General features: G+C 44.1%; 1 protein-coding gene across 1 annotated transcript in view; it reads right to left on the reverse strand.

Moving 5' to 3' along the window:
- LRIG1 (leucine rich repeats and immunoglobulin like domains 1) overlaps window positions 1-12,566 on the reverse strand; it is a 65,571-nt gene that overhangs the window by 12,315 nt on the left and 40,690 nt on the right. Inside the window, exons 4-8 of the mRNA XM_075287491.1 lie at window positions 8,533-8,670; window positions 6,636-6,779; window positions 4,035-4,178; window positions 3,166-3,309; window positions 662-805 (exon numbers count right to left, since the gene is read on the reverse strand). Coding sequence (XP_075143592.1) covers window positions 662-805; window positions 3,166-3,309; window positions 4,035-4,178; window positions 6,636-6,779; window positions 8,533-8,670 — 714 coding nt within the window. The remainder of the gene's footprint in view (window positions 1-661; window positions 806-3,165; window positions 3,310-4,034; window positions 4,179-6,635; window positions 6,780-8,532; window positions 8,671-12,566) is intronic.

A 12,566-nucleotide genomic window follows, 5' to 3' on the forward strand; every position in this document is an offset into this window, starting at 1 on the left:
GAGCGCCGTCCTCAGACACACAGCACCTATGCTCCTTGTACGGAGATGTAGCAGAGCTGAATGTGTCATTTAACACACGTCGGATCCACATCTCGCACCTCGGATTCATGCAGTGCAGCAGGAATGGAGAAATGTGCAGAGGACGAGAATCATAAATCCAGCAGATCGGACGAGAAAACTTTTAGTAAAAGATTCCTTACAGCAAAAAGGAAATTAAAAAGTGAAGAGACAGAAGAATAGCGACTACGTCTATACAGATGATCTCCAAGGCTTAAGGTTTCCACACGGACTCCGCTCTCTATAACCTGTGACTCTCCAGCTGTTGGGGACTCCTAGGCCGCAACGCCCGGAGTCTCCCGCAGCCGGCGAGTCACAGGTCGGAGGTCCATGTGGGAATATTTCAGACACGGAAGCCGCGGTATCTCCATAAGGGTGAAGAGTAGAGATGAGCGAGTACTGTTCGGATCAGCCGATCCGAACAGCACGCACGCATTGAAATGAATGGACGTAGCCGGCACGCAGGGGGTTAAGCGGCCGGCGTCAAAGCGGAAGTACCAGGTGCTTCCATTCATTTCAATGCATGCGTGCTGTTCGGATCGGCTGATCCAAACAGTACTCGCTCACCTCTAGTGAAGACCAGTCCCAGGCTTTCAATACTTACAAGATGCGCAGTTTCTGGAGCCCTTTAAATACCCCGTCAGCGATGAGATTGATGGAATTATGGCTGAGACGCAGGACGGTCAGCGACCCCAGATCTGCAAGGCTTCCCTCGTCCAAGCGGGTGAGGTTATTATAAGACAGGACTCTGCGGAGGAGACGGGACGGTGTAATATTTACATTGTATGTGCTGAGGAGACTACAATATTAAGACAACAGAGACGGCACTTGGAGGAAAAAAAAAAAAAAAATCTTAAAGGGGATATCCAAAGAGAGTGCAGAAAAAGCGCCACCCTGGTCTGTGGCCAGTGCTCGCTACTGCGGTCTAGCTCTATTGTCAGAAATTCCTGTAAGTGACAACCTCTATGGCAGCTGTAAAAGCACACGGGTTGTCACTCAGCTTTCCCAGGAGCAGATACAACTACAACAGCTCATCATATAGAAGCTGTAAGACAACGACCATGCGAAAAAAAACAAACAGTCTGTCACATTTTGAGCCTTACATTTTGTTAAAGGGGGTGGGAGAGACATTGAATTTCTAGACAATTCCTTTAAGAGGATACAAGACCTACAGAGCCGTGCCTTAGACTAGTCTCAGGTCTCTGGAACGTAATCTTGAGACATTCATCTCTGACTAATGAACTATGTGACACTTCTGAAAGAGTTAACTCTGGTCCTGGCGCCCGCCCAACATAATGTCTACACTTACTATTTAAGAATTTAGCCAAGAGATAAACGCATTTCTGAGAAGGTAACCCAAGACCTGGATTTCATAAAGTAAGAAAAAGTTCACTTTGATAAAATGCAGAGAAAACATCTGCCGCCGCCGGTGGAGGGGGAATATAGAACGTATACAATCGGTTTTTGGCTTTTAATCGCATAATTCAGTCAAGGAGGTGAGAAGAGGCGCAGCTGCGATATGAGGAGCTATAACTCATGAAGTGTATTGTGCTAGGTCACCATACGGCACAGCCTGCTTACTGCGAGGTGGCCGGTGAATAATATTACTATAGTGCGGGGCGAACTATGGGCTATATCAGTCTCCTCCCCCCTCTGGCAGCTCTTCTCAGATGCGATATGAGGAGCTATAACTCATGAAGTGTATTGTGCTAGAACACAATACGGCACAGCCTGCTTACTGCGAGGTGTCCGGAGAAATATATTACTGTAGTGCGGGGCGGACTATGTGCAACATCAGTCTCCTCCCCCCTCTGGCAGCTCTTCTCAGATGCGATATGAGGAGCTATAACTCATGAAGTGTATTGTGCTAGAACACAATACGGCACAGCCTGCTTACTGCGAGGTGTCCGGAGAAATATATTACTGTAGTGCGGGGCGGACTATGTGCAACATCAGTCTCCTCCCCCCTCTGGCAGCTCTTCTCAGATGCGATATGAGGAGCTATAACTCATGAAGTGCATTGTGCTAGGTCACCATACGGCAGAGCCTGCTTACTGCGAGGTGTCCGGAGAAATATATTACAGTAGTGCAGGGCGGACTATGGGCTATATCAGTCTCCTCCCCCCTCTGGCAGCTCTTCTCATCCATACTGCCACCTACTGCAGACACTTTGCCCCTTCCATGACAAGCAGGGCAAAAAGCTGAGCATGTGTGTCCACCATCTCTGAGCTCATCAGGTGGACACACACATTGCTATACACCCTGAACACCAGGTGGCGCTAAACAATGTATACAGATGTCAGAACTCTTCACTGGATTATTATTCTTATTTTAAACAGCTTCTAAATGGCAAAGATTTGTTCATTTGTATTATCATCTTTATCAGCTAACATAAATATAACAGTGGGACATCCCCTTTAATTACAGAGTTATCTTAAAGGGATTTTCCTGTTTTATGCAAATAAATTCGCATTAATATAGGATACAACTTTCTAATATACTGTGTATCCACCATTCACCGTACTCAAGACCTCTGCTTCAAGTGTGTGTATCCTTGCTTATACTTTGTATAGAAGTGAGGGGTTCTTAAAGGGGTTGTGTTGTATAGGTGTACTACGGTATATAAGAGGTCCTTAAGGCCCCCTGGTTGACCTCTCCAGAGCTTATTCCTTTGTCTCCCCAGCTGACGTTCTTATACTTAGTACATGGCTGGCTCTGCTCTACCTATGGACCTGCAGTCAGAGTACAGCAAAGTCAGCGACATTATGGAGACCCAGAGCTCCCTCTAGTGGCGTCTACAGGCAGTCAGAATTTAACACTTGAATTTTAACTATACAAGTGATTTGGAGCTCTAAATCATAAAACAGTGCCACCACTATAAAGATATATGAAAAAAAAAATCAGTATACTGGACTTGATGGTAAAATATGGAGATTGAGTTTAGGGTGTCGCTGTAGATGGAGCAGGGGTGGTGTAAGTGCGATATAAGAAGCCAAGCCTATATACGTATATTCCATGTATCATGGCTGCTATTTTTGCCGTGTCCCGTGTGATAACAGCTGTTCTCTCCATTATATACGGGGTACGTGGGGTGTGGGCGTCACTTACAGCTCTTGCAGTTTCTGGCAGAAGCTCCAGCCGCCAGAGCTGATTCTGGATATTGAGTTGTTGCTGATGTAAAGTTGCTGCAGAGACCTGAGCCCGTAAAGAGATCCGCTGTTCACTTCTGTCAAGCTGTTATGTTCCAGATGTCTACGGAGACAGGCAGAAGGAGGAAGGGAAGAAACAAGATGAAACCCTGGATATAGCGGGGCCTTCCCAGGCGGTATATACATCCATCATACAAATATTCGCCGCGGATAAAAACAAAGATTGTCACTGTTTACCTAACATTTATTCAGCTGTGGAAGTTCAAGGGGAGGAATATGGACCTGCACCCCCTGACCTGAGCCGCGGTGCACAAAGCACCACCTTGTGATACTCATTTATCACTCCTGGCAGGGGAGGGTTAGGGAAAGTTTATGGTATAGGAGATTGAAGAATCCTCCAAGATCTAATGTAAGGGTCCCAGGGAACAGGTGTACCCCGTAAATATTTGTCATAGTGATTGCGGCATCTAAGGAGTAGGACTGAAGGAGAGGGGTGGCTTTATTGGCCCAGTTATGGGATGTCGATAGGTAACCTTGGCAGGAGGCTACTTAAGGGGGTTCGTCCAAGAGCATAACATACTGTACCCCCATTTGTCTTCAGTATGAATGGAACGGAAGCCCAAGCATGTGAACTGGCACTTTGTTCACTATCTATAGGAGTGTCAGAGATGGCCCAGTACAGGGCTCCGCTATTTCGGCAGTGCCATAGACAATGAATAGAGTCTATGTCTCTGCTGAGGATTTGCATCTCTGTATCAGACACTTCCATCTTGGGGTCTATGCCCAGCTGTAGCAATAAAGCAACGTATTGCTAGTGTTAATACTTACAGAACTTGCATCCTCGCTAGGCCCCAGAAGGCCCCATCGGTGAGTTTGCTGATATTGTTGCGCTGCAACTTTAAAATTTCCAAGCTGTCCAGTCCCTGGAACGTGAGCCCCTCTATCGAGCGAATACGATTCCGATTGAGTTCCCTACAAATACAGACATGTCATGTAACATTTTGTTACAAAGTACCTTACTAGCAGGTAGTCAGCCGCTCGCACCGTGCAGCAGAGCCCAGAACACATAATGTAAGGGATAAAGGGCTGGCAGATCGTATCGCATGGCTCTCTAATCTCGCTCCCCATCTACACCTCCGTGGGGAAAAGAGGACCTGCAAAGGACTAAAGGCCTTTCTAAAGAAGTCTGAGAAGGATCTAAAAGTCTCGGATTGTTCCCTCTGCCTTGTCAGTCGCAATTGGTAGTAAAATGATACTTGCTTAGTTAAAAAACAAATCTCCCCGTGCAGCGGCCTAAAGAAACCAAACATGACTTTCTTATTATTCAATAAGTCCCAGGAGCTAACTTTGCCAGAAGTGCATCGCAGTTAATTAAAAGTAGGGAACCTGCCCGAGCTGGAAGACGTTTACTGTTTCTTATAGGCTGCTGGCACGGCACAAGGAGAAAAATGTCTGCAAACAAATATATGACAATTACATTCATCTGCCACAATCCCTAGAACATCACAAATATCTGCGTAATAAAACAGAGCGAATATATATATACACACACACACTATAAAATTACAACTATTATATACCTAATGGCCTCCAACAAAACCAGCAATTTCATATAAAATAACTACTAGAATACTTCCATCTACATACAAGAATACTATAATACTGCCAACTAATGTAATACTACTTACTGTTCCTATGTATAAGAATATATAACTACTATAATACTGCTCCTATGTACAAGAATATAACTACTATAATACTGCTCCTATGTACAAGAATATAACTACTATAATACTGCTCCTATGTACAAGAATATAACTACTATAATACTACCTCCTATGTACAAGAATATAACTACTATAATACTGCTCCTATGTACAAGAATATAACTACTATAATACTACTCCTATGTACAAGAATATAACTACTATAATACTGCCTCCTATGTACAAGAATATAACTATTATAATACTACTCCTATGTACAAGAATATAACTACTATAATACTACTCCTATGTACAAGAATATAACTACTATAATACTGCTCCTATGTACAAGAATATAACTACTATAATACTACTCCTATGTACAAGAATATAACTACTATAATACTACCTCCTATGTACAAGAATATAACTACTATAATACTACTCCTATGTACAAGAATATAACTACTATAATACTGCTCCTATGTACAAGAATATAACTACTATAATGCTAACTCCTATGTACAAGAATATAACTACTATAATACTGCCTCCTATGTACAAGAATATAACTATTATAATACTACTCCTATGTACAAGAATATAATACTGCTCCTATGTACAAGAATATAACTACTATAATACTGCCCCCTATGTACAAGAATATAACTACTATAATACTGCTCCTATGTACAAGAATATAACTACTATAATACTACTCCTATGTACAAGAATATAACTACTATAATACTACCTCCTATGTACAAGAATATAACTACTATAATACTACTCCTATGTACAAGAATATAACTACTATAATACTACCTCCTATGTACAAGAATATAACTACTATAATGCTACCTCCTATGTACAAGAATATAACTACTATAATACTACTCCTATGTACAAGAATATAACTACTATAATACTACCTCCTATGTACAAGAATATAACTACTATAATACTACTCCTATGTACAAGAATATAACTACTATAATACTGCTCCTATGTACAAGAATATAACTACTATAATACTGCTCCTATGTACAAGAATATAACTACTATAATGCTAACTCCTATGTACAAGAATATAACTACTATAATACTGCTCCTATGTACAAGAATATAACTACTATAATACTACTCCTATGTATAAGAATATAACTACTATACTATTACTAGGACTGAACTGTGAGCTCTTATGCGGTATTATTGTATATGGCCGCCCACCACCTGCATCGCTGATTGACCGCAGTCAGAGATGTTTTTCTCCGGCGTTACGATAATCGGTCTAAGCTTTGGAAACTCTCGGCAAAAGTTTTATTACCAAAACAAAAGAAGATTTATATTACTATCACCTTGTACAACATTTCCTGCCTCCCCAGCCCTTGTGTGGTCTGAGCGTGTTAGTTCTGCGCCAGACCCCGACCAGCGAGCGTGATAAAATTACCGATCATATTAAGCCTGTTTGAGGTTGCGAGGCCCCCGATGGGCCGGGAGTCTCACAGGCCCGGGCTTTATTAGCTCAACTAGGCCCCTAATCTTTACAAAATAGCCATTTATCTCAGAAATAGGGGCTGACACAAGTTTTATTGGGTGTTGTTTTTGTATTAATGAACAGGGGGTATTACAGAGACTATCACAGTGGGCACAGTGATCCCATGAGGTGCTGCATGTGCCGAGCGGACAGGGGGCCATGATTACACCCCGCTCCCATACTTACAGTTGGGTTAGTAAGGGGAGCTTAAACGCTTTGACAGGAAGCTGCGAGATTCTGTTTTTGCTCAGACGAAGTGTAAGCAGAGACCGTGACAGGTTGTCAAATGATCCAGACTCGAGGCTGCTCAGCTTGTTGCTCCCCAGGTTGCTGTAAAAAAATAGAGCAAAAAGACATTTGCAGAAACAAAATAAAATGTCAACTATTTCGGTAGAAGGCAAATGGCATATTTGTGAAAGATGGACGGACAGATTTTTCACAGAAGCGTGCGTGTCGTCCTGAATGTGCCTGGGGAAGTCGATTGACAAGTTATATGTTGTAGTGCAGTATGTTCTCTATATGTATGTACGAAGGGAAATGCTTAGAAGCCAGGGGAGAAAGGATGGGAAATTCTGTTTTGGTCTGGTAGGGAAAAAAATGTAAATAAAACGTACAAAAAGTGTGAAAAAATCCAAACCCTAAATACGCAAAGACAAAAGTATACAATATGGGGGCGTTCACACTACGTCTGTGTCCGACAGGTAGTATACATGTCGGGTTTTTCTGTCCGCTTGAAAATTCGGACATCTTTACATGCGGACAGTGAAGGAAGGGCACGGAGTGCAAAAGAACGCACCCGATTGCCATTTAAATAAATGACAGGTGTCACAGACACAGCTAGTGTCCGCTCCTAATGTCCGTGCCAGATTTTGAACGGACACTAGGAGCGGACACTACTTGTCAGACACAGACGGTATATATATATATAAAGTATATATTGATTATATCAATGCAGGTCTGACACCCCGGACCCCATGCAACAGAGAAAGAAGAAGAGCGTGCATGCGGCAGAGAAAGAAGAAGAGTGCGCATGCGGCAGAGAAAGAGAGAGCGCGCATGCGGCAGGGAACGAAGAAGAGTGTGCATGCGGCAGAGAAAGAAGAGCGCGCATGTGGCAGAGAAAGAGAGAGCACGCATGTGGCAGAGAAAGAGAGAGCGCGCATGTGGCAGAGAAAGAGCGCACATGTGGCAGAGAAAGAGAGAATGCATGTGGCAGAGAGAGCGCACGCATGTGGCAGAGAGAGCGCACGCATGTGGCAGAGAGAGCGCACGCATGTGGCAGAGAGAGCGCACGCATGTGGCAGAGAGAGCGCACGCATGTGGCAGAGAGAGCGCACGCATGTGGCAGAGAGAGCGCACGCATGTGGCAGAGAGAGCGCACGCATGTGGCAGAGAGCGCACGCATGTGGCAGAGAGAGCGCACGCATGTGGCAGAGAGAGCGCACGCATGTGGCAGAGAGAGAGCGCACGCATGTGGCAGAGAGAGAGCGCACGCATGTGGCAGAGAGAGCGCACGCATGTGGCAGAGAGAGAGCGCACGCATGTGGCAGAGAGAGAGCGCACGCATGTGGCAGAGAGAGAGCACGCGCATGTGGCAGAGAAAGAAGGAGAGCACATGCGGCAGAGAAAGAAGGAGAGCGTGCATGCAGCAGAAAAAGTAGGAGAGCGCATGCGGCGGAGAAAGAAGGAGAACGTGCATGCGGCGGAGAAAGAAGAGCGTGCATGCGGCGGAGAAAGAAGAGCGTGCATGCGGCGGAGAAAGAAGAGCGTGCATGCGGCGGAGAAAGAAGAGCGTGCATGCGGCGGAGAAAGAAGAGCGTGCATGCGGCGGAGAAAGAAGAGCGTGCATGCAGCAGAGAAAGAAGGAGAACGTGCATGCGGCGGAGAAAGAAGAAGAGCGTGCATGTCGCAGAGAAAAAGAAAGCGCATACGGCAGAGAAAGAAAGAGCGCATACGGCAGAGAAAGAAGAAGGAGAGCACATGCAGCAGAGAAAGAAAAAGAAGAGAGCGCTTGCATCAGAGAGCGAGCATGAATAAATGTCAAAGAGATCACAATAGAAGGAACGGTTAAACAGACACTTACAGATCTTTGATGCGAAGACGTAAAGGAACTGAACCACTTCGGATTTCGGTGAGGTCATTGGAGCTCAGGTCCAGGGTCTCCAGTGACGTGTACGGTATCAGGTCTCTTTGCTCAATATTACGAATCTTGTTATGATGCCTGCAAAATAAAAAATAAAAAAATACGTATGAAGTTTACATTCTCTAGCATTGTATTATATGAAAAGTGCAGACTAAAAAAAACCCAAAGCACCGGCCCGTGTATTCCCTGCCACCTGCCGACCAGTCTCTGCCCCCTGCAGTCTCTCAGTCATACTCTATGGGACCTCGGTTGATACGGGGTAATGATACCTCAAAGGACTGGAGCTTAGTTACATTTCGGGTCATCTGCGCCTCTCTGGCTTTTATTCATCATACAGGAAATGAACACTTTCATATCTGGGGGGGGGGGGGGGGGAAGCATCTTCTCCATGAGTCTGCTGAGTCAGAACTTCCCGAGGGAAGCTGGTCAAATTCTCAGGCCGGCTGCAGATGTTGTGTTTGTTCAGGTGGAAATTCGATCCAAAAACACAAGGACAGGCCAGTGACTGAATCCATGAACCCGAGGAGAGGGGGCCCAGAATCAGCAACGTATCAACTTGCTCCCAAAAATGGAGGGATTTGGTGCATATTGTGGAGCTATAAATAACATTGTATTTATTAACCATCATTTACATAATCGCTCACATCTGTCCCTACGTTAGTCCTTCATGTCGGCACATTGGTCTGATTTATTTTCCATGTGGGAGTAAACCAGATTATGGACATACATGTTCCAGGTCAATGTAGCCCTTTTTGGATCCGAGTGTAGGTCCTCCTTGCTCCAGGACCACACATGGGACACACCTACTTCCACCAACTGGTATGACTCTCCACTTCCTGTTCCCTTCTGACAAACAGGAAATGATCAGTTGGCCGATCACTGACCACAGCCATGTCCAACCTCATCCTGTGATTGGCCAAGCCAACTGGTATGACTCTCCACTTCTTGTTCCCTTCTGACAAACAGGAAATGATCAGTCGGCCAATCACTGACCACAGCCGTGTCCAACCTCAGCCTGTGATTGGCCAAGCCAACTGGTATGACTCTCCACTTCCTGTTCCCTTCTGACAAACAGGAAATGATCAGTCGGCCAATCACTGACCACAGCCGTGTCCAACCTCAGCCTGTGATTGGCCAAGCATTACGATGAGCCAGGAACTTCAGACCAGTGGGGGACTCAAGAAGCAATCTGAAGAAGACCACTGAGACATGCTTAAGTTTCTATAACTCCTCGCTACTTTCCTCCTATGTATATATCAGCCTCTTCTAAGAAATCAAAGATTGCCCAACTCTATAAAAAAAAATTTTTAAAAAGTCATCGCGACTTTACAAGAGTACAATTATTAAAAATCTGGGGATTTATTGGGATTTATTAAGATTATGATCTCTCCTTACGAGTCAAATACTTTCTCAGCACCGAGAAGAATTAATTGGGAAGTTACAACCTGAGATTGATTTACTTTACAACGGCGTAAAAAAAAAATCCTGAAAAATTCTGGACTGTATTTGTCAGAGTCTGTTAGTCATTAAATCTGAGGCCTGAAAATGGCCTTTAACTGTGTAATTGGACAATCTTATAGGTATACAAACAAAAAGCACCTTCAGCACCTTCTACTCTCCTGACTTGACATGGACGGTTAAAACCAATTTTTAATACGCGTATGGTCTTTGGAAGAACCCTACAGAAGACCAGTTTTCATGGCCACTTTTGATGGTCCTCTCAGAGAGGTTCTCATTGTTCTGTGACCTCGATATTCAACTTGCCCATTGCTACGTCCAATTTAAGGAGGCTATACACAAAACTAAGCCCATTCCCGCTCCACATACAAGTACAGCTTAGCTCAAGCTGCTTTGTGTTCCGAACAGGAGGAGGGGAATAAGTCGCTGCCAGACCCAATTGGTGGTGGCTTATTTCCCTTAAAAACAAAAGGATTGGACAGGTCGAAACCCAACCATTCTTTCCACCACCAGCTGTTGAGGGAAAGTTGGAACCCCACCAAACACACTAGGCGGTTGGCCGGTCTAGCTGAAATTGCCGGTTTTGCCAATGTACATCTAATGTGTGTGGCCAACATATCTTATCCAAGGAAATTAATAAATATAAGCTACTTATTTATTTTGGATGTGGAGCTTACGCAAAAGTCTTCAAGTCTACCGAAATATGGTTTCCATGCCATACAGATCTTATGGTATGGTTGCCATGCCATACATCTTGCCATACAGATCCGAAACCACCCATAGGTGGCAGAAAGACGTCTCTATCCATAACTAAAGCCAACCCTGAAGCCCTTCTGGTGAATACTTCCAAGTCGGCCATTTTGAACAACCAACGGAGAAGGGACTCCAGTGAGACCGGACTTCAATTTCAGACTTGACCCCAAAATAATATAGTTAAAACGCTAAACTAGACTAAAGACCACAAATAATAGACAAGCAGAGGAACTCACATCTGGGTATCCTCATAAGTGTCATCAAATGTCATCGTGAACTTACAAAAATGGAGGGTCCCCTCCGGCCCAGCAGATGAGAGACAATACACCCCCAATACCCTCAATCCCCCACCACCTTTCCTCGATCCATATTATGTCGGGATCTCCGAGAACGTAGAGACAAAGGAAAACTTTGATATGGGCTTTGGAGCCACATGACTGTACTTGGCTAGAGGGAACGCGAAGCGTTTAGTAATATCTATCAGATGCATTCGAGAGACTTTCAAAGTGAATCACAGCTGAATAATTCGAAACAGCTTGTGAATCCCAAATACCAAATAGGGCAATAAGACTAGGTTGGAAATACCACCATTATTACTGTGATTAGGTGCCAGATGCGTAATTGTAACCAAATGTGCCGCATGTAAGCAATTCGCCCCAAAGTACTAACCTTCATTAAACTAGTTTGTCTCTAATGTGTAACATGAGGTAAACGCCTTTGTTAACAGTAATTGTGTTTGCTGCTCTTTTTAGTTTTTTCCTCGCTATTACATATTTTAGGCATTAAGCGAGTATTACGCCGAAGTAGTCGCCGGATTATTGCGGTTAGCTCGGGGGTTTACGAGGTGGGTTAAAAGCTTAAAATTATATTGATCAGTCACTTAAAAGTCTAATAGAGGCAAAAGATGAAGAGATACGGGGCGAGGGGAAGAAATGAGAAAAACAGAAGGTTGTAATGTGCGTAAGGACCCAACAGTCAGAAGATAATGCAAACCACACGTCAAGATAGGGCACGAGAAAACGAAAAACAAGGGCCAGTGAACATATGACCGTCTGAAGATGGAGAATTAACAAGTAACATATCTTAAGTGAGAGGAAGGTGCAAGATACTCTACTGGGTGTAAAGAACCATCTCCTTGGGGTCACTTTATCACCCTGATGGACTGGCCAAGTCCTTGCATTACAAATTCTTCCTAGACAATGTCTTTAAAAGGATTGCGCAAGACTCACAATTAATGACTGATCCTTAAGATGGAGGGGGGAGGGGGTCTGACACTGCCCACTTGACATTACAGAGCTAAAGTAGCACATTAAACACCAAAACTACCTGAACTTGTTAGCTCAGGAATGGTGGGGGCTAGAGAGAAAAAATTTCAACTGCACCGGAATCACGACTATTCAGAGACTAAGAACTTGATGGAGGTGGTCTCAGGTCCTCTCTAAATGGAAGCCAAGCTATAATAGCACATCTGGGAGGCTACATAACGTATAGAGATGTCAACACATAATACTTACCCACTACCCAAATAAAAGAGGGCAAATGTCTAATTGCTGGGACCTCCAGGTACAGGACCCTCCACATAGGATACTGATGCTATGTCTTATGTATAGGTCCTCATCTCTGATCATGGAGAAGTCATCAATTAGTACCGCCATTAGTACCTCCACCTCCAGTTCTCTAACTGATGGACCCACCAAGTCCTTGCATTACAAACAATCCTTGAATTCCAATCAGTATCATGTAATGCACAATTTTACCTGTGG

This window comes from Leptodactylus fuscus, chromosome 9, assembly GCF_031893055.1.
Source record: "Leptodactylus fuscus isolate aLepFus1 chromosome 9, aLepFus1.hap2, whole genome shotgun sequence".
Classification (NCBI taxonomy): Eukaryota; Metazoa; Chordata; class Amphibia; order Anura; family Leptodactylidae; genus Leptodactylus; species Leptodactylus fuscus.